The sequence below is a fragment of the Gambusia affinis genome, linkage group LG06 (genome assembly GCF_019740435.1).
Source record: "Gambusia affinis linkage group LG06, SWU_Gaff_1.0, whole genome shotgun sequence".
In the NCBI taxonomy this organism is placed as follows: domain Eukaryota; kingdom Metazoa; phylum Chordata; class Actinopteri; order Cyprinodontiformes; family Poeciliidae; genus Gambusia; species Gambusia affinis.
Genome location: NC_057873.1, coordinates 18,349,585 through 18,373,121, shown reverse-complemented (window position 1 = coordinate 18,373,121; position 23,537 = coordinate 18,349,585). Strand labels below are relative to the sequence as shown.

The 23,537-nt window shown below is 38.2% G+C and overlaps 1 protein-coding gene across 3 annotated transcripts in view; it reads right to left on the bottom strand.

The window, feature by feature from the left end:
• Positions 1 to 23,537, bottom strand: part of arhgef17 (Rho guanine nucleotide exchange factor 17) — a 65,292-nt gene that overhangs the window by 26,115 nt on the left and 15,640 nt on the right. Inside the window, exon 1 of one of the 3 annotated variants that reach the window (XM_044120781.1) lies at positions 1,959 to 2,716. The exons of the other annotated variants lie outside the window; for them this stretch is intronic. Within the exon in view, the coding sequence (XP_043976716.1) occupies positions 1,959 to 2,168 (210 nt within the window). The 5' untranslated portion in view covers positions 2,169 to 2,716. Of the gene's footprint in view, positions 1 to 1,958; positions 2,717 to 23,537 lie in introns of those variants that run through there. 3 annotated transcript variants of the gene reach the window in all.

Sequence of the window (23,537 nt, the reverse complement as noted above, 5' to 3'; positions counted from 1 at the left end):
GAACTGAAAGAAGCCTCCTTTTAGGAATACAGACTCTGACTAAAGTTATTTTACCAAAAGCTTTAGAGATTAAAACACGGTTCCGTCCTCCTGTCAATGCCCTCGTCACACATCTCCCACCTCCGCCTTCAGCCTCTCCTTTATCCGCCCCTTCTTGGCTACTGTATCCCTTGGCAACAGCTTGGCAAAAGCAGCAACAGGCAGCCTCTTAGTTCAACGTGAAACACTTCAACCAGGGCTTTCTCTGTTTCTCTCTGTTAAAAATGCTGTACCAGTACAGACCAATTACCATGTAGCACCACTCTGCCTCTGAAAAGCTCGGATCTGGACTGTCAAAGGTGGAAGCGTCTAAAAGTTAGAATCCTAATCTATAACTCCATCTTCAGTTTCTGACTTGGAGATTTAAGCTGGTAAAATTTATGTACCTCCTACTTGTACCGATCAACACTAATGTAAACACAAACTACAAACCAGCTCAAGCTCACCATAAATCCTGCAACAACTTTGTATCCCTTAAGTTCTTAATTAAGTATAGCAAAATAAAATAAACTGAACATAATGTAGTGTCATATCACTTATAACAAAATTATGAACTCATCTTTCAGTCTTTACACAAAATGTTTCATGTTTTATAGAAGAAGCGTTTAAATGCTGAATTTTTCAAGGTCATCTTGAAAAGCGTGACTCAGATTTTGCCACTCTTATTCAAAATTTACACCTGACTCTTTTGTACATTAATTCTCCTTAATTACGCTGCAAATATTCTGATAATGTAATAGGATATCAACATGCCGAGAGATGTATTCAATAAGTGAAAGTTTATATATATATAAACTGTGCAAAACAAAGACAGTTTGCTTTTACATAAGAAATCTTGAGCCACACAAAAACTGCGCAACATATTCACTCCCACTTATTATTATCAATATCAGATAATATTGAAGACAAAGGACTGCCTGGTTGCAATATTTGGACAGCATATGTTGGCATGCATTCAACTTTAAATGATATACAAAATTTAGCCAGCTGAATGAACATACAGTTTAGCCCTAAACTATTAATACCGTCGGAAGATTTAGGTTTGAAGTAATCTTTTAATTTCACCATCATGTTTTTTTCCAATGAGATGTAGAATTATTTCTAATCAATTTCTTATTAATGGATGCTTTTTTTGGTATTGTTTAATGATCTTTTTAAGCAGTGGATCTCTCACCTAACCCTAAACAAACTTAAAGGTTGGATTAAAAATATTTTAAATGGAATTATATCACAGGGAATTAATGAGTTCTTGAGAGGAAAAAAAATATGAGGAAAATGTGGATTTATCACAGGCAGTACCAATCAGTACAACATTTAATTAACAGTCATTTGGGTACCTCATGCAAATAAGCAAAAAACAATATTGCAACAGCATTTTTTCTCTCACTTCCATCCTGACTGTAGCATAATAAGCCATGGTTAAGACAAAAAAATCTTGAATATAATTATGTTAGTGTTGTAGTTTGTTCCTTTTCCCACGCAAATCAACCCTGACGTTAAAAGAAAAAGCCGCCTGTGTGAGCGTTGACTAAAAAACTCAAAACATCTATGAAGCACCATGGAAAGACTACTGAGTGAGGGCTCTGTGTTTAGGTGCTGGAGATTATCATCTCATTTACTCAGCTCTAATCATATAAAGGACAGGCATGAGGAAAAGAGACAGAACTCCCAAAGAGAGACAGACATTAGCCAGTCGAGACAGGGATGTAACGAAAAGAAGGGAACTGAAAATGAGTGTCAATAGGAAAAGAAAAGCTAAAGAGAGGAGAAAAGGGACCTAATGGGAGGAGAATGCCAGATGGAGTACAATCTAAATTGAACTGGACAGGCAGGTGATGGTGTCCCAGATAACCAGAGGAGGATGTCACAGACAAGAAAAAAAAAGAAAACAAAACATCCTAATGGGTGATCTAGTTTACCTCTCCACCAGGGGTCCAGGAGCAAAGTCCGTTTCCATTCAAACTCCCACCTGAGCTCCCACTGCTGCCGTTTCTGAACAGATCCGCTGCATCTCTGTCCACCATTTCTTCTCCTCCACCACCTCCTTCATCTCCTGTGTTCTCCCCGCTCTCGTTCATTTCTTCCAGAGCGATGCTGAACTGGGCTAGGGTCCGAACCATCTGCAGCATACGGACCGCTCCGTGTGCCCGAACGCACCCTCTGCTTGGCACATAGACTTTAAAGCAAACTCGAGGCAACGAGGTTTTGATCTAACTGTTTATGCACACAGCTCCAGCCATTATGTGTGGAAAAGAAGGCGAAACGAAAAATAAGACACCTGAGGGTTCAAGGAACTAACGCCTCTTCTAGTACTTACAGCTCACCATGCCCTGTTTCGGTTTTCTCTTCTCAAAAACAATTGCAGTCTTATAATTCAGTCCTTCAGGAAAGCCTTTTCTCTATATACTGTCCACTCTTCCATAAATGAAGTCTCGAGTCTTCAGTGAGCCTCAAACTATGGGTTTGTTCTGCAGCAGGTACACTCAGCCGCGCAGCTCGTCAAATCATGTACCCCGTGCCACACACACATCCAGAATGCCAGGCGAAGGAGCGCACTTCAGCATGTCTCATCTGCTTCTACTGCATGAGTGATGCAAGCAGAGTTGGAGCGCACGTCAAGGTGTCTGTCTGCGTGTGTGTTACAGCCAAGACGCCCAGCATGCGAGTCTGTGTGTGGGTGTAAGCGAGTGTGTCACAGCCCTCCCTCTGGGTGTGTGTATAATAGGAGGCAGCAAGCAGGGCAGACGCTCACAGCGCTTAGATCCGCTTCACACCAGCCAGATTCGACCAATCATCAGAAACGCAACGGATCTATTGAGTTAGGAAAAGGATAAAGAACTGGAAGGTGAGGGGAAGCCTGAGAAATCCTTCCCTAATGCCCTTATAGCTCACAAACACAAAATATTATTGTCTCAGGATCTCTTTCTTCAACCTCAATAAAATTTTCAACTTACAAATACAAAAAAAAAGATTAATTATAATACATCAGTTTCTTTTGCTTCCATGCAGTTTGAGTTAGTGCAAGTCACTCTGAACTCAAAATAACTTCAGAGCTTTAAATTTAAAGCCAGCATCTACAGCATCAGACAAAGTTATTACAAAGGTTTATATACCCTATATACATGATTTCTCATCAAATTTAATTTATATCAAACAAATATCACAAAAAATAGACAAATAAGTAGAATAAGATTATTCTAAGATAAAGTTATATTTAAAAATATTTGATGTTTATGTCTACCCTACAATCCAGCGATACTGCAACAAGAAATGCTTTGTATCGTTTCCTCTCTGCTATTAGCTTCACCCACACAGACCTTGAAACTAAATAATAAATAATACCTCACAGTAACCATGTATGGGCATTCGGGATGAAGTATTTGTTGGGTATTATATGTCAAGTGTTTTGAGTTTAGACTTTAAATGCTAATGCAATTTTCAGACTGTTGGGTGAAATGTGGTCACTTTAGCTGCCCACACCTGAAACGGATGATGGTGTCTGAGATGATAAAGGCTTTACAATGCTGGAAACACAGATGAGAGAGAAAGAAGGGAGAAAAATATCAAATTAGAACCAACATAGTCGTCACAAAATGAGCCAAAAACATTGCCATTTTATGATTTGGTCACATTGCAGAGCTCTACAAAAAACTACAAGTTGAATTCATAAACATTTGGTCTTTCAGTTTGGAGTCACCTAAAAATAACAGCAAATGCCAAGTTTTCTGTTGTGCTTCAAGCTACTTTGACATGAAAAAGGACTCTTTCCTCCAGCTGGGATTAGGCAGTGACTGAACAAAAAGGTCATTGGGGGACATTTAAAGGTCAAGTTCATCACAAGAAACACAGCCTTTAATCCCTGTCGCCATAGGAACATCAGAGCAGCTTTCAAGGTCTGGTGACAATTTTTCTGTACTAATAATCTGGCCCAAAGTTAAGTTTTAGCTCATGGTTAATAATGTCTGAACAAAACTACACATGACATTAAGTAATGGTAACCAGCCTGATTATTTCCAATGAATATACGAGTACATCCATAAATCTTTCTCTCCTCATGTCAGATTCTTCCTTTATTTTCTGTATAGCAGTAGTGTAAAAATAAGGTGTTATAAAAAAGAATCCAGAATGGTCGCTGCAACATGACATTGCCAGTTGCAATCTGTTGCCCCTTCATGACTAGATGTTATTTTTTTTATTGAGGAAAAATCTCCTAGATAACAAATATTTTTTCTTCTTTGAGCCCCGTTGGAAACATCTCTAGTGGGATTTCCCTGCCACCTTAGGTAGCTGGACCTTTACAAAGTTCAAAAGTGCAAGTTTGTGGTGCAGGAGGAGCAAGTGGACTTTGTGTTTTGGCTTTTTAAGACTCTCTCTTTGAAATCATCATTAGTGAGGGCAATAATTTGGGTTAACAATTTTCCTGTGTTTTCAAGGACAGCTGCTGGATCATCTGGCTCTGAGAAAATGAAATTATTTTGTGTCTACCTCCAATACTTTTTTGTCCAGTAACCATGAGCAACTTTTAAGACATTCTTGGAACATCTTTAAAGAGATTTTGCTGCATCCAGCTTGCACAAACAGGACATCCTCATATGTGTCCTCTGAGTCGCAAGTCAGCAGCAGTGGTATCTTGTTCCCATAGCAACTCATCAGCATTTCCTGTTTAGCTTAGGACTAATGTAGTTGCTGGGTCACAAAGGATGGAGCGTGTGTTTATCCACACACATGTGAGCACGTGTGTGGATAAACTAAGATGAAGAAAGGGAACACAGTCTGTGCTGCGGGCTCGTGGCGAGCTGACCCAGATTTCCCTGAGGTGTGTATTCCCTTCCTTTCCCTTTCTCACACACATATTCTTCACGCAGACTGTAACTACATGGCTGAACGAAGATCACTGCATCTTTTTCAAGAAGCGAACAGGATGTTCCGATTACTTTCAGGTGCATGCTAGAGGACGAGGGCGAGGAGGGGTGTTCATAACAACATAAAAAAGCCAGACGAGTTAGAGGCACTCAGTTTGTTTTCGATTAACACATTCACAAAAAAAAAAAGTCAGTGCTTCCCAGCCCCTCACCCGTCATCATCACCCCCATAAAACGCCGTCGTTCTGAGAGTAATCATCAATAAGCATGTGACAAAAATGCGGCACCTGTCAGCAGACACGCGGGCCCCACATTTGCGGGTGTGTGAGTGTGAGATACTGAGTGTTACCTCGGGAGAGGTCAACGGAGGGTTGTCCAAACAGATCAAAACAGATTTTTCATCCCGCACCTGTGCAGGCTTACAGCCTGAACCATGTGAGTGTGTTGGTGTGTTGCTGGCCCCGTTTGCTCCCAATGTTAATGTTGGGAGCAGAAATATTTGAGCAAGGATTTCTTCATTCCACATAAAAGAAAAAAAAAAAACAAAAGAAAACTTCTTTCCCATCTCTGCCTACAATTATATACCCTCATTATCACAGCTACAGCTTCTTCATAAGTCAAATTTAGAACAGCTGCATCTATTCATGTTTAGGTACGTGGAAAAACAGGAGAAACACTCAGACATTTCACTGAAAAGCTGATGAGGTTCTGTGCGCTATATTCCTTAATGTGAAAAATAGACACAAGCACAAGAGGGCAGCATTCATAAAAAGAACAAACCTTTACTAATGGACTATGTTTTCTATTCTTTAGTTTGTCAGCCAGCTGGTGTGATAAATGAAGGTATATTTAAAGATAAAAGTAACGTAGAGTAAAAAAGGAAACTGTACAGACCAAAGGGAAACATTTTGTCAAGTTTCCATTTGAAAACAATGTTAATGTAAAACACCAAAGTCAGCAAATCCCTGACTGTGAGAAAACTGGCTTAAAATGATGGAGGCTAGTATAAAACCAGAGCTTCCCCAGTTATAGAAACCATAGTTTATATCAGCACGATACAGAGAATTCACAGGTAATAAGATCTTCCTGCACTCTAAATACGCCCTTATGGGACGGCATGCATCAGAGTGTGTGTATGGCAGAGAGAGATGTGGTGAAAAGAGCCTTTTGTCCCTGAGAGGTGAGGCTTCAACAAGGACAGCACTGGCCACAGGACTCATACACTCGTATACAAACACACAGAGCAAGGACTCTCCCTTACTCCTGTCTAAACACGTGAACATCTGATAATATGTCTTAATAAAGCAGAAGACTAGAATGATACTAAAGCAACAATTTATCTACTTAGTTTCTAGTAGTATTTGTAATTGCAAAATATCTTCCTTTGCTCATTTTGCTCATTTAATAATTCAGTAAATATTATAGAAAATAAAAAGGGTTAAAAATTTATACTTGCTGTTTGGGAAAAACCATATACCAAATAGTATTTATGTGTGTTTGTGTGTAATTGTATCACATTATGAAAAGGCGTTCTTCTTTAACAAGCATAAGAATAACATTTCAAATCACATGCAGAAGTAATTACTAAAAAATGATCTTGCTTCCAGAAGGAGTCTCTCATTTCTCAAAGAAATATTTTATCCATGGCCTTAAATTAGGTTCGAGAGAGTGTTGGGACTAATACTTGAAAATAAAATATTCAGTGGTATCACCTGGTCAGGGCTTCACAAAACGAATGCTCCTAATTCCATATCTTATTACATTACTACATAAACATAAAACACAGTTTCTGAGAAAGAAAAATTAAACATCCATCCATTTAAATCCAGCAAAAATGGTCAAAGTATTTTCAAACCAAACACCATTTGTCAAAAATAGTTCATCAAGTTGGTTTTAAAGCAAAATAAGCAAGTTTATAGTTTTTGTCTTGCTCGCATAGGGGTGGAAAGATCCTGATAAAGTTCCTCTAAAGAGAACAGCATTGCTGTGATAACACCAGGAGGAGCCTTTGATCCACTCTGCAGCATCTTCGTCTTCAGTTTCAAGGTTTACAGCAAGCTGTAATCTGACATCCCTTCCACTTCCTGTCCGGCACCCCGTCCCACAGTGCAACGGGCTCCAGCGATAGCCATCAGCCAGACAAAGACGTTTTAACCCCAACACCACTCCGGAAATACCTTCTCTGCATCTGTCTCTCCCACCCAGTTTGCCCTTTCTGATGCCCTCTGCCATCTCTCTTTCCTCTCTCTTCAAATTTACAAGAACTTCCCTCCTGCCTGTCACGGTTCCTCCCACACAACAAAATCTCTATTCTGCGTATCGTGAGTTATTTTTGAAAATCCAAGTGGTGCAAAAGGTTTTAAAAGGCACCATCAGCTGAATTTCCCATCAGTGGCTCCTCAACAGCGCTCTAGCCTGTCCTCACACAGGGACAGCAATATTTATTCGAAACTAAAACAGAGAGATAAGAACGCCATAAGATGAAATAGGAGGAAATGCTGATTCAGGAGTTATCAATCCAGTCTGAATATATGTGCGATTTTTACCAAAGTGTACTGTATTTGTAATCACTTTCTTTCATCTCTTCATGATTTACTTTCCATTCTTTATTCCTTTTTTTTTTACCCCTTCCTCACCCATTTCCCTGGTTACCTCCATTTCTCCATCATTATCCTACTTTCCACAACATTCCTGACCCCTTGCTTCCTGTAATCTCTGTGTATCTAGCAAAAAGCTTCTTTCTCTTGTGTCATTAGACATGCAAACATCATGGTTTTAAAAAGGCGGCTAAACCAGAGCTTTGGTGCACCTCCAGCACTAAAACAGAGTGGGAGTTGGCCTGTGACAAATCAAAGTGAGATTAAATGAGAAGATGTCTCAGGGTGTACAGGAAGAATCAGAAGAGAGAGTGATGAGGGGCTTGCTTTTGTTTAATCAAGAGGAAAATATTTAAAAGCGATGTAAACAGAGACACCTCACTGTCAGAACAAACCAGGGCGGCTAGAGAAGAAACAACAAATTAGAAGAAGGATTTTCAGCCTGTCCAACCGAAACTTAAACTGCCGGGTGATTTGAGAAAAAGTGCTAGATGCAGAATTTGATAAAATACCCACTTAACAACCATCAGTAATATTATTTTTAAAACCTTGGTGCTATCAAGAAGGCCATGTTGTTTTCCATCAGTTATTTCAACATTGTGATGTCATGTTTGTTTGCATCAAGTTATTTGGACGTGGAAGCAAAGTTTGGGATGTTATTAAATAAAATGGATGAGAAATACGAGGTCGGCAGTTTTTACTCCTCATTCAGTTTTTGCGCAGCTTGTGAATATTTGATAACAAATAAGAAGCAGAAACCAAGAAGTGAAACTGAGATGCTCCCTTGCATGCACTTACTGAGTTAAAAGTGCAAATTTCGGCCAATTTTAGGAGTGAACCATTTTAGAATTAGCATAAAATAAGTAAAATAAAAAAACCAAAATAGTAATATAGCCCAGGACATAAGAATAGCATCATATTAATCCTGGTTGGTTTTGGGACAAAGGTCTCAAGTTTAAGCCTCTGATGTCTTTTGTTTAAAAATGCTCGTTGACAAAAGTTGCAACTAGGTTTAGCCGTAAAACAATCCCTGGGACAGTTTTTGTAGCCGTAGCAATAAGCAAAGCACAAAACAGCAAAACTAAGGAAGATGTCGTCAACATCCTTAATGTTTGTCAACTATGTAGATCAGATTTCCACTGCTAACGTGACAGGTATCTTACAACAGGAGCACTAAGAAATTATCTGATAGATTTGTAAAAGAACCAACTGGGACACATTTTTATGAAAACACCAATTGGATGTTGTAGTTTTCTCTCTGTCTCAACCTCAAAGCCAAAAGCTTTAGAGAGTCATCAACCTTTTCTCTTATTTTCATCATCCATTTGAAGGCTGGGCAGCACAACAGCAGAAGTTTACCTCTGTGTGGAAGTGAATAGAAAGCTGCAGAGTTCCCACAAATTTCCTTAGAAATAAACTCGTAAACTAGAAGAGTAAACCAGATGCCTGACGGATAGTCTCAATTCAGTGACATAAAAAAGATTAGGTCTTGGCAGATAAAGATGAGATTGATATGAAAGAGTCACTTCTCATGTTGACATGCACAAAAATGTCAATTTTACAAATACAGATGCTGCTGTGCTTGGTGCAAACAGGAGTTCATTTACATGCTTCCCTTTAAAACGCAATAAAATGTAACCACAGAAGAGATTTTTTTAGATTAAAAGAAAAAAAAAATCTGTGTAATGAACATCTCCTACAGGCAGGTCAGTAACTCCAGTTACCACAGAAACAGGCAAATGGTACAAAAAGCATGAATGAGACAGTAAATAGCAAAAAAAAAAAAAAGAAAAAAGAAAAAAAGACCCCTGTTATTATTATACTCACCCAAACAATATAATATAATAATACTGCAGTAACATACTAAATAGGAAGTGCAGCAGCATCACAAACCTCCAAGGAACAATATGTGCCCCATTGTGAAGTTCCAATAACTGGGTCTGACACACACAAAGGATACAGTAAGTGAATGGAAACGGATATGTGGCAGAAGTCTTTGTGAAAGATTTGGGTCATTAAAGAGGACCCATTATACTTCTTTGAACAAGCCAGGACAGGTCTAGAAATACAAAACAAGGTCATTATGCTTTTTTTTTTTTGTTGTTGTTGTTTGTTTGTTTGTTTTTTCTTATATACGGTAATAAGATTCAACTTCTTCAGCTCTTCAGATGTGCAATTATATAACCAGACATCTTTGAAAAGCAGAAAAAGAGCTTGCTGCACAACCAACCAGAATGCAGCAACAACTGGTTTCTGAATCCAACAGCCATTGTAAAACCAAACGTGCTGGAGCGCCGCTTGGGTTGCTTTGTGAGGGGCTGGGCTTCACTGAGGTTGCTAGGTAATGAGGCAACGTTCGCCGATTGTGACTTAATAATCACAATAGGAATCTAGCAATAAGTTAGAAAACGTAAAAAACAGTCTTACTTTTTTTGAGATCAACTTCAAGTTGTTGATCATAATTGCACATTTGTTGGCAGCCATTTTCATGTGCAAGTGTAAAAGTTGAGCAGACCTGGGCCTGAAGAGGCCCTACAACAGCTCATTCTGAGAGAAGCTTAAAGTAGGCAGAGCTGAAGAAGTTGAATCCTGAAGTTGAATCTTTGGATTAGAAATAGTCCAAGTGCTTGGACAAAAACACACTAAAAGCTAATTTTGCATAACAGATCTTCTTTGAATAATGTAGTGGCAATTGTGTGAAAAATAAAGTCAGAAGAATATGAAGCTATATATGAGTCAGTTTGGGTTTGAAAACAAGTGCATACAAGATAATAGGTAGATTCATCCAGACTGATATGTAAGTTAGAACAGCTGTTCACCTAACATAAAAAAAACCCTAACATAAAACCTACTCTGTGCTGTCAAAACAACCTCAGAAGTGCTATTTTTCTTTAAAAGTTTGTTAAAAACAACAAAAAGTGATCCGTCATTTAATATCCTAAGTAACGATTTGAATAAGGAATCAAAGAAAAAATCCTTAGTGGATGTAAATTGGCTCCAACTGAAATAAAGTCCAGCATTATTTAAACAAAACAAATAATCCCTATTATTTGTGTTTCTTGCACATATAATAGCATAAAGGAAAAAAAAAATTAGTATTATTTCCTACAGGACACAATAAGAATAATACTGACAGTGAAACTCCTGCTCAATTCACAGCTTTTGCAGATCTCGTCCAGGTTAGTTTTGCTTTACTTTGAATCCTAATAATATCAAGGACATCTGAATGTTTGGTTTGGTAGGAAAATGTTTTAAGTTTTTCAAAAACATCACAATATTGATCACTGATTGCAGTAGAGAAGAGATTAAGACTATTTTATTTCTTAAAGGTTTTCTGTTAAAAAAAAAAAAAAAATATTTGGTAGGTATCGAGGAAGCCAGCCATAATAAAACTCTTTGCTAAAGTAATAACCTGTGCTTTGGCTTATTCTTTAACATCAGCAGTTGTGTAAACAAGCACTTAGATTTTACATGAGCTTGTGGAAGAGTGCAGTCAAACTACAGAGCCCACTGTCTATGTGAACAGAGGAGGATCTTCATACCAAAGATGAATGCCCCCCTGCCATTTATAAGTTATTTTCCCAGTGGGACAAAACTAAAAAAGGAAGGGAAACATGTTCTGTATCTCGGCTACCAACATACACACACACACACCCACACACCCACGCACACGCACACACACCGGATACTCCCAGGAAAAAGAAGCTGTTTATAACCAAGCTTGAAACACTTGCATTCCAAACACAAACACACAGAAACTGGATATAATCCACAGGGGGTGCTCCGAGTCACCTTAACTGTACACATTAACTACTGCCTTGTTAAAATATTCACCAAATGTGTCACACTCCACTTTCTAACTCCTCCTCAACGCACCGTGGGGTCCAGAACAAAAATATCACACATTATGTTGCATTACATCACACTGATGTAGCAGAAACCTTTCCAGAGAAGCATTCACTTCAGACCTGTAAACAAGCCCCGCACTTAAAGTAATCTTTTTTTTTTTATTTGAACTATGGAGATAAACTGTAATCAAAAGGCTTAAATCTCACATTTAAATTAACTTGTACCTTACAAACAGTTTATATTGCTCATATACAACTTGCGTGTTCCTGGGAATGTTTGTATTGCACTCCATTCCCAATTACGGTCAAAACTATTGCACCTTATGTTAAAAACCCTTTTTCTTTACTTACCGACATTAAATTTGACCAAAAAGGTTCCTGTTCTGGATCAGTAGGAACACTAAAATTTCTTTAGAGCATTTAAATTAATTTTATAATTACATCCATTCGACTTAGACATTTTAGATACATTTCTCTAATATTTGATAGAACTATCTTCGACTTAAATGTTTTGGGTATCATCTTGAATGATGTGTGTGTGAATGTGGCCATTCAGTTTTTTTATCAGTTATTTGTTATGTATTTCTTACATTGTGTGTAAATTGTGAGACAGTTATTTTTAAGCATATGCACTGACTGATGGCACTTTTTAAATTTCGTTGTTCTTGTGACAAGGACAATAAAGATGCATCTTCCACCAGTCTCTCAATGGTTTGCTGGAGTTGTGGCCCATTCCTCTGGACAGAAATGGGGCAACAGAGTCAAGTCTGCAGGCTGGCTTATACACACCTTTTCAGATCTAAATTCTGTATACTAGCATTGAGAGCGGGGTTTTGGCATGTCCACTCTAGAACAGTGACTTTGTTATTCTCCGACCACCTTTTTAACTAATTTAGTGACATTTTTAGGATCATGGTCCATTTGTGAAGACCGATTTGTCCCCAAGCTTTAGTTTCTGTTTTGAGATATGGATTTCATATTTTCACATAGTTTGTCATCATGATGTCATTCATTTTGTAAAGTGCTCCAGTCAGTCACTCTTTAGAGAAAAAACACACCACATCATAATAATGTCACCCCAATAATTCATGATTAAGAGGGTGCTTGTCAAATTTAATCTTAGACAGTGTGGAGCCAAATGCTTTACTTCATTTTTACTCTTTTAAAGTGTATATATTTATACTTAATGTCTGTACTCTGAGCTCTTGAAAATTTGTTTCCTTGTTATTGCTTGTAAATCTGATTTTAATTCTGGTTTCAGGGTATACAACATGACTAATTTTGTATAATTTTAAAACTACCACAGCTCCCAATGACCCTCATGATTATAGACGTTATGTATCAGACTGATGTTAACATATTTGTTTTCAGTAAACAACTGATTTTTCTATCACTTTTAAATCACAGGTCGTTAAGACGGATATAAAAAGTCACTCGCAGACGACGTTTTGGTTTACAGTTTTTTTTTAGCTAAGAAGTAACCAACAATGGCAAAGGTAAAATTGGCACAAAATGATTCTTACTGTGAGAAAAAGTGTGTTTAATAGCTAAAAAGCAAAAGGTCAAATATAAAATTTAAATTATGCCAAATCACTTCAAACACAAAATGTCAAGTTCACATCAGGCTTCCAGTATTGCTCACTCAGTCTCATGCTTCATCGTCTATGTAAGAAATGTATTTTTAGGCAGCCCATGTGTTTAAACTCAGTTGGTATCAATGACGGTCATTTAGTTAATGAATACGGTTGAGCAATGGCTGAGGAGGAAAGAAAGCATTTAATGCCAGCGAAAGCACTTCCCAAAAAACTTGGTGTGCAGCCGTCATCTGATAAGAGAGAGAGAGAGAGAGAGAGAGAGAGAGAGAGAGAAACTGATTCCGACTGGAAAGTATGAGAATGAAAGAGAAGGGTATATAAAAAGTAACACAAAGGGATGAATGAGTGAAAGTGAACGCTTGTAGACCAAAATGAACTTCAGGACATGCATTAGTTTAAGAAAGAGGTGGTGGAAAGAGAAGAAAGGAAGACCCTCCTTTTCAACCTTGTCCCATTCTTTCTTGCTCTCTCCTTATATGGTAGTGTTACGTGTGTGTGCCTCTCAGCATTAATGTGTGTTATACGGGCTCAGTCTCAGCGTAGCTCTCAAACTGAGCGATTAGATCAGCAAACAATTGCTGACCAAATTCAAACCAAAGCTGCTCTCCATATCACTGCTGCATGCACATGGGACGTTTAAGCTAAAAAGAAAAACAAAAAACAAAAACACACACACACACACGCACGGTTAAAATGTTGTAGTTTTAATCAAGGCGAGCGAATCAAGATCATAATTTTAGGATGGTAGCTAAATATAACCCAAAGTTCAACAAAATATGCCCATGGCCCAGGGCACAGGCTGGAAAGTAAAAATACAAAAAACTATGGGAAGTTACATCACAGCCAGTCTGTTTAAGGGACAGATAATTCCCCTGGGATTTTTGCCTCAGAGTGGAAGGAACTCAACTCAAGACTCCTCTCACTCCTTCTTCTCCTCCCTTATATTTTCATTTCAACCCCTCCCTGCTCCATACTTCCCAGAATGTTGTAGTCTGAGCCCAAAATGCAGGACTGGAATGCAGGAATCCAGGTAGCATGTCTGCATAAACACATTCGCAAACAATGCGTCCATCCACACATACTGCACAAAAAGGAATGCGTTTGCATGCGTAACCTCGGCCCAGACATAAAACCGGAGCAAACAAGGTGATCGATGTTACTTTGGAGTAGAAGATTTCCATAAGTGGGAACAAAAACAGGGAGGCTCACAGCTGAAAATACACTGCACAATTTTTATGATCCTGTATGCTTTTATTTCTCTCTAAGCAACTCTTGCAAACTTCTTGCTCCTTCACCATAAATCAGAGAAACTTTCTTCCACTCCAAGAGTTTCAGGTGGCGGCACAGAGGCACACTAGACCAAGGATGAACGTGTCCTCACACAGGTGGTATGGGCAACAGAAGAGTTTAGAAACATGTCTCTGGACATTCTTCACATTTTTGAAAAGTTGGAGTCAAAAACCACAAATAACTCTGAACAAAACCTTATCCCCGAAAGCCTACTTGCTCATCTTTATGTCCGTTACCTCTGATATTACTTTAAAATCATCCATTATGATTTCAAGACCTGCACCTCAATTGGTCAACAGGAACACTATTAGTTGTGCCCTCCATTAGTATCCCATTAGAAAAAGACAATAAGAAGTCTCATTTGGAGATTGCTACAAGACAAGTTGGCAACCATGTGGATGAAAACTAAGGTCTTGTCCACACAAGAACATTTTTTCCTCAGACCAGGCTGCCGTTTTCACAACACCTGCATCCACATGGGGCTGTTTTCAAAATTTTTTTCATTTACACAGAAGCACAGAGAACAGCCCAAAATGCTGCTTCTAATCCACTAGAACTGTAAATAAGGAGTATGAGACATGAGCATAAAGCCTCCACATGAGGCAAGGAGAAAACAACAACGACAAACCACAAAACTTTATTAAAAGTTCTGCATTACAATCACAAAAATAGAATCCGCCAATGTTGCTATGTCTGATGCATATGACATTCTTGGGGTTATAGGTCAAGTTACAGGTTGTGGAAATTTCACCAAAAAATTTACACAAAAGCAGGTGGGTGAAGGTTTCCCTCTGGAATCCATTCACAAAAAGGCACAAAAAAAAAATGTGTTTAGGGGGTCCTAAATATCGTTTTTGTGCAAAATGTGGAAAAAGGATGAAAATTTTTTCCCATTTAGAAAAAATGTGTGGACGTTACCAAGTCATCCTGAAGACGTTGACCCAACTGTGAAACACCGTGGTGGCGGCATCATCCTGTGTGGCTGATTTCTTTTACAGTAAAGCTGGTCAGAGGTCATTTAAAAAATGCATGGAGTAAAAACATGTCGTACTTTAAAACACCGTTTAGTAATTAAAGCAGTAACATTTTGTCCAATTCTAATCATCTCTAATGATTTAGGCTCAAGAATGTCATATTTATTTCTTGCTCTGAAAAAGCCACATATTTTTATTTGGCCATTTAAGATCCTTTCAGTTCACAAGTTTATTTTGGATTCTGACATGTGGTAAATTTCTCAGATTACCTGACTGGAGTCCGTAATTCAACCCTGAAATCACTTTTTAAAGCAGCACCTGTTGTGAAAATAAAACTCCTAAGCAGTGATAAAGCAAACTACCATCATTTCTTTCCAAACACCACATCTATGCTCTGCTTACTTTCATTCAGTCTCTCTCCGTCTTACTATCCTTTTCCCTTCCCTCCCCATCGTGTCATTCCCATCTCACATGGAGAGCAACGGACAGAAAGGGGGACAGAAAGGGAGGAAAGAAAAGTTTGTTTTTCCAGAGGGGACAACATTCCCAGGCCTGCACCATTCCTTTCTCTATTATTAGAGCACACACACATACACACACTCATATCCAACGCAAACAACAGCTCTTCACTCAATTACTGGAATTATTACAGGAGCTCAAAGCCAGATCTCCCAACGCACAGAACAGATAACAATAGTTATATTTAATTCATTGACAACCAGAGATAAGAAGAAAAATCAGCTGATGACCCAGAATCGGACATTCTTGTGGTTGCCTGGCCCTGATTGGTGATCCACCAGATAGAAGCTAGGAAGTCCTGAAGGCCCATTATGATTTGAGACTCAACTCAAATGGAGTTGTCAGTGTTTGCTGATCTGAATTTTCTTTCATGAAACAGTTTGTCAAACGAGCTGGACCTTTTGAATAATGTAGTCTCCTACTTGGTGATGCTTTGAGTACAAATAATGGCAGCTAGTTCTTCACACCAGGGAAATCTGGGGAATCTGGAACTTTTTGTCTCCTGAACTGCTAATTTTTCTACGAATATTTCCTGCAAAACAAACATGAATTTACCAGCCATATATTTTGATTTGGATGCATTTCTTTCAGCGTTATTCCTCACTCAACAAAACTATTTCTCCCAGCTATCCCACTGTACTGTTTATGAATTTGGTTGTGTTTACCCATAATTCCCTGTGTTAGATTTATGTATTTGATTAGCTGAAGTAGACCAAGACCAATATTTTATTTATTTTTTTTTTTTTTTGGTGGACCTGAGTTTCCTTCGTCGATCTGCAGTTCCATGAAACATTCTCACCTTCCAAAATAAACCAAACAAACAATCTAGAGTTCAATTAAACACACCCAAAAGCTCTGATCTTTTTTCCAAACAGTCAACATACAATACAAAACGTCATCATGTTGAGTCAATGACAACATTCTTCAGTGCAGACGTTTTTCCTGCGAGAAGAAGACTGAGCTAATTGATATCAGTGAGCAGTTTAAAAGTCAGATCAGAAGAAGCACAAACGAATCTATATTCTTTCTCAAAATACAAGGAATTTAGCCGATGACTCAAACGGCAAAGTTGTTCAAAAGGATAAAAGTTGTATCCTTTAGAAAAGTCCAAATCTGTCTTGGAACATGCTGGATTTAGAAATGTTGGCAGATTTGTGTAAATCTCTCATTGGGGATATAGCAAGACAGTAAACTCTATTTGGTTAGGGTAGCATATTAAACAGACAGAAAAAAATAAATAAATAACGCTTCAAACAAAAAAAAATTCAACAGCATTTTACAAAAACCCATATGTTGCTTTATGCCAGAGCACACAAAGCACACTTTGAATTACTGATTGTTTTAAGTAAGCTAATAATGCTAATCGCTAATAAAAGATGACAAATGCCATGTCAGCTCTTTAAGAATGTTTTTACACTTTAAAAATGACAGCCAGTTAAAGTGGTTTAGCAGAGTCAATGTAGCTGTAGAAAAATCTGTCAGCTGGTCAGGGCGTTTTCAGTCCCGCCTTCTGGAGGTACCAGGCAATTTTTTTTTTTCTTGTCAGAAATACAGCCTACCATTAGCAAGATTAGAGGTCACCATGTCAATGGTTCTTAAATCACAGTTTGGGTAAGAACAGTGCTTTGCTCCCTCAGAGTTAAGAGTGTAAAAGATCTAGAGGAGCCTATTACACTCCGAAAGCAATGAGGAGAGTTTTTCAAAACTCAGGTGGACGACAGATTGATGACGTTCTGCGGATCACCAAGTTGAAGGCTGGCAGTCTCTATATAAAAGACAACAGCACGATGATTAGTCTATGCGCAAAATTAACTTGTTGCATAAAAAAACTCGAAGTCAAGTTTGTGGCAAAAGAAGAACCCATTAAACAGCCCATTAAATTCTGATCTGTACCAAGGTCCTTTTTATTGAAGCTGCTAAATAAGTTGCCAGGCTTCATGAAAGTGGATTTCTCTGAGCACTCTTGTTCTGTAAGGCTGTTGCCAACAACACATTTCAGGGGAAAAAAAACAACAAAAAAACACTGGTTTTCTCACATAAACGTGTGATAAAAACAGGTGTTGGAGGAGGTCAGGAATATTCCTACTGATGAAAGAAAAAAGATCGCGACAAGAGTGATCTGAAGGACCAGGCTTGTTTAAAATGACAGAAATAAAACGGTGTCAAAGACAACAATGCTTACTGAAAATTACAAAAACAATTCTGAGATGGAAGACATTTATAAATTAACTGAGGAAAGGTAGAAAACTTAAGCTTCGGGTCAAGGCCAGGTCCACAGTCCACTGCAGTCACATGACTGCTCATGTCTCCAGTTCACATATTATGATTTTTAAAAAGTGTGCGAGGAAACTGCAGTAAACAGCAGGTCGATGGTCATGCATGAGGAGAACCTGAAATAAAGCCTCAAGCCGACATTCAAACCAACAACACTGATTCGAATGTCTGAGACAGCAACTTATTTCTTTTGGTGACAAAATTGTGACTTGAGCTGGAATTTATTGGCTCTGCAACCATAAAGCTAAACTGTGGCGAAAGCAAGAAAACTGATTACAAGCTCACAACTCACACTTATAAGTTCACCATGGATTCATGTATATTATTCAGCTAATCTGTTCATTTGTGAAGTTATAGTCAATACTGGATTTTATTATAATTTGGTAGAATGTGCCTTGCTTTATCATGAAGGTACCAACTGTAATTTAAAACGTAAATGTTCTGTATTTGTGTAGCAATGTGCCGGGTCCAGAGGACCCTGAAGAGCTTCACATTACATTCAACCATTCACAAACTGATGGTGGCAACGACTGTCACATTGTAGTGATAGTTGCCCTGAAAGAGTCTGACAGAAGCTCCAGCACCATTTGGACCTTTGACCACCTTCAAAAAGCAAGACGGGTGAAGTGAAATAAGGTTTGGCAAAAACGTAGGAGACATGGTTTTCATTTTTTTTCCTGAATGTACATAACAACTCTTCTTTTTAAATATGGCCGTCTATGTTTTGGTGCATCACTCATGTTAGGAGCTCTACGTGTTTTGTAAAGGCAAACAACAGCACATGCACACAAAGTCTTTTATGGCTAAAAGCCTGTTCCCTCTGTATATAAGATCCAGATGTGAGCGTAGTGGGAGAGAAGTTAAAAATAGAGAAAGAGAGGTGAAAGGAAAGGGGAGAGAGAAAGACCAAAACAAGGTAAAGGAAACAAGTTGAACAAACAGAAACAATAATATTAGAAGGTGAATGCTGAAGGAAAGTAAGAGTAAAACAAAGTTAAATGTCTTTCTTTTCCATTAAGTTCAAGTTGAAACTTTGGCCTCTCTGATGTCACCACATTCCTAAGGGAAAAAAACAAAACAAAAAAAAAACATCGATGCCATGGATGATGAAAAATACACAAAAGGGTGACCATCAACTTTCACCAGCCAAAAAAAGCGCACAGCTCTCATAGCCGCTTAAAAAAAGCTCCCCCACACCCCCTCTCTGTTTTTCCCTCTCACCAGACACAAGAACCATTTAGTGTGCATTTGTGTGCGTGTACATGAGTGTGTCCACGATGCTCTGAAAATGCCTCCCCCAAACCCACTTCCTGCCCTGCCCTCTCAATGAAGACAATTATGGTTTTTGCAAGAAGGATAACACAGAAGAAATAGCTCCATAAAAGGCAGGATTCATGTCGTTTTCACCTCCACACACATTTTTCAAATTAAAAGCCAATATGGCAGGTTTTTAAATATTAGGTTCTTTGTTCTTGCAGATGCTGAGTAACGCCACAAAACTGAGCATTGAAAACGAGGACTTATAAAGACAAAAGCACAGCCTTCAGTTTGAACGCAAATATGCTTTTCAATGCTGTAAATCTGAATGCAATTTCACTTGAGAGTGAAATAAATCAGTGCAAAACTCAACTACGGTTTGCACTAATCAAAATGCGCAGCCAGATTAGAGAGTGAACACAGCTTGATTTATAGATGATGTTTTAAACAGTTTGAGAGAAGCTGCCAGCTGCAAAACCACCAAGCCAACAGAAAGCCTGTTTACATGAAATTGCATGTTATTAACAAGCTGGATCCCATTTTACATTTGTTTTTCTGCTGCCTTTGTATGTCATTTATGTTGGTATTATCAATACTACGGCATGAGAGGGTGTCAGACTGCATTTAGAGGCATGTAAAAATATAAGAACGTCTGGGTTTATTCAATATACGTAATGTTAATTCACTCAAAAAAATGAACCTAAACATAATCCGGAGTAAACAATTCTGAAATTTACAATGAAATGTTATTTAAAAAAAGTGAAATTTCTGGTGAGAATTACTACCCCTCCACATTTGCTCCCATTTAAAATAGCTGAAATCACTCGCAGATGCTAAGAACATTGTTATTCAACAATATTTGAGGGACAGATATTTAGCGATGTTCCCGACTGTTGAAGACAGAGTGAACATCACTGCAAGATCCAAGAAGGTATTTGATGAGAGAAAGAGGGTCTGTCCATCCAAGCACATTCACCCTGAACATCGAACACAAGAGGCTAAAGGAAGTCTGCAGAACCAGCAGATTGTTGCTTCTGCTGCTATGAAAGTACCTGCCTGAACTGTAAGAAACAGACCGCACGTTTAATTTTAATGGGAAAAGTGCAGGAGGGAATCATTTGCTCTCTAAAAATAAAAATGAAGGCCGGACAAAAGTTTACCAGTGACAGACAGAGACCAGGACATCTGGAATGATGTTATTTGAAAACTGTACATGCATGGACAAAAAAAAAAATAATAATAATTCAAGAATTACTACCAACTAGGTTCACTTGATAAGATTTTTCTGTAATAAATGAGTTCTACCCATACTACTAGTGACAGAAAACTGTTCATATAACCAGCCGTTTTATGACTCTTTTGCGTCAAGGTATGCCAAATTAAATGTTAAAATTCTGCGTTATATAGCTTTTAAACAGAGGAGTTCTCTGGTTGTAGGACTGCTGGACTCTCCTCCAACTGTTACAGTCTTGGCGCATCACCTAAGGCACAGGTGCCAAACTCCAGTCCTGGAGGGCCACTGCCCTGCAACTTTTAGATGTGCCTCCGCTGCACCACACCTGAATAGAATAATTAGGTCATTAGCAAGGCTCTGGAGAACTGATCTACACAAGAAGGAGGTAATTAAGCCATTTCATTCCAGTGTTTTGTACCTGTGGCACATCTAAAAACTGCAGGACAGCGGCCCTTGAGGTCTGGAGTTTGACACTCCAGACCCAAGAGATTCCTTCCTTTAACACTTCCTATGGTTTAACTGTTCTGAAATTATAGTCAGAAAACTTCAAGCTGCATGTTTATTAAGCAGCAGACCTCAGGTTACTTAGTGGAGCAGACAACCAGTCTAATTAAAAAGCTAAAATTAGCTTACTAGACCCCCAGCATTACTTTGTAAAGAGTCGAGTGGCCTCGACACGGTATTTCCCGCATGTCTTCCCCCGTCTCCTTTCCCCTTTCCTGTCAACCTACTTTCATATAAGGGACACCAGAGCCCACAAAAGACCCCATGGAGGGGTAAAAAAAAAAAAAAAAAAAAGCCAAAGAGTGTAAAAACTAACAAAAAAAAATCAAGTTAGAAACTAGAAAGGCAATGATAATGAACAAAGAAGTAAATAAAGCCTTGATGGACATAGAAGCACACATCTTCCCTTTTTATCATCCTGAAGAAATAAGATTTTACTTCAAATTCAAATTTGGAACTATTTTTAGAATTTTAGCATCTTCTTGTGAACTTTTTGCCTGCTCAACATTTAACTAGAGCCTTGAAACATTTTAGTTGAAGATGTAGCTGCACGATTACGAATAAGATAACAGAGACACCGAAAAAACAGAAAACAAATCACCACAGTAAAAGAGACTGCAACTCATTCTTGATTCAGGTGTCTCATCTGAAGAATTGCTTTTTAAATATCCACAGATGACAAAAAAAATAAATAAATCATCCACTTATTTTCCACTGGAGATCAGTCACAATAGCGCACAAAGCAGTGTTTCTGTGGCATTTACTGGAAACCTTGCTTTCCGGAAGAGTTTAACTGTGATTGACGTACATTGTCCTAGATCATTTTTCTCCATGCTTAACAACAACAGAATTGCAAAGTTAATATTCCACATAAAATACTTGAAGAGGGGAAAAAAAAAACCTGAAGTCTTCTTGAAAATAAAAAGTCCATTGAGCAGTGAAGAAGGACTACATTGTTTCAGGAGAAACTGTTAGCGACAACCCCCTGACTGCTGTCACCGGGTGACGGGAGCCTCGTGTGAACCCTTCCAACAGGTCTAAGGGGATGCGCACAAACACAAGCGCATTCCTCTGGTCAGATAAATGGCAGTCATCATCATTAACCATCATCATTGCCATGGCGATTACTGCTGTTATTTTTGGCCAGATATCCACAGCCAAGGGACAGAGGAACAAAACAGATACGCTGGACTCCAAAAAAAAAAAAAAAAAAATCAGTGAGATATATCAAATATAGAATGTACCACGAAAAGAAGAATATCTACGTAATTAAACATTTATTCTGCCTTTACTTTTCTGTCATGCTTAAATGTTCCAGATCATGCAAAACATTTTGTATTAGAAAAAAGTAACCTGAGCAAAAAAAAAAAAACCCTGAGAATCAGTTTTCAAATCATGTCTAATCTTTATTATGAAAAATAGATGTGAAAATTTTTTTTAATTTTACCCTGCACCATATGGAAAATATATCAAAGCTATATCTAATTGGCGAAACATTTTATCTATTTTGATGAAACTTGAATACACAGTGAAACTAGGAACAAAATCATTAGTAAGTAAATTCAGAATATGTACAGCTAACAGTTGCTTTATCCCAACTTGTCCCTTACTCACACAGCGAGTCGGCCCCTCTGCTTCCAGTATAAAAATTGACCGCTCACAGGAAAACAGAAGAATAATACTTTCATTTATAGTCCAGAAAGAGTAATCGAAATTGGCTAAGAATGCTATTGGTAACAATTATTATTCTTCCTATTATTACACAATTTTTTAAAAAAAAGTCATGCAGTTACAGCAACTGTAAATATCACACATGTTACTTGGTACAGGTAGAAAAGATAATGGAATTAATATTTTTTTACCAAACACATTCTAGTTGGGATGCAGAATATTAGCACAACATTGTGATATTAAGTATGACAACTTTTGTGATGACAATTTTAGCAGAGATGGTAAGATTTTTCTCACAATTCTCCTTTTTATCCTCACGATGTGCCCACCACACTAGGATTTTTGATCTTAGTGTGGTGATTTAAATCAAAGCACGAAGGATGGTGAAAGTCCCTCCAAGTGGCCCAATATGTACAGTATGTATATACACGCCTCCCATTAACGCTATACTTATAAAGTCTTTTTCTGATTGTGCAACCATGCACTTTCATTTCAAGAGTAGCAAGAGGTGACAAATGTCTTAAGGTGACATTGAGGTTTTTTGGAGATTGAGCTCACCCAGGAGGCCCTCAATATGTTAGCAGTTGTTTTGAAAATAGACTGAACAATGGAACGGCTGATTTTAAATTCTTTTGAGACTTCGTTGAACTCCATTAACTTATCTGCCACTACAATGTTATTTCTGATGGCCTCCAGCAGGTGCTTTGATCTACAGACGGTGATGACCGTCACTCCAACAGTCAGGACCAGATCAGAGTGAATCATTGTCCTGCAGTTAAAATGAATCAAATGGTGAGTACTAACTAATGTTCTCATCGTGTACTGAGGTGATGCACCTGTGTGATTTTTAAATATGGGGCTGTCCTGATTTAT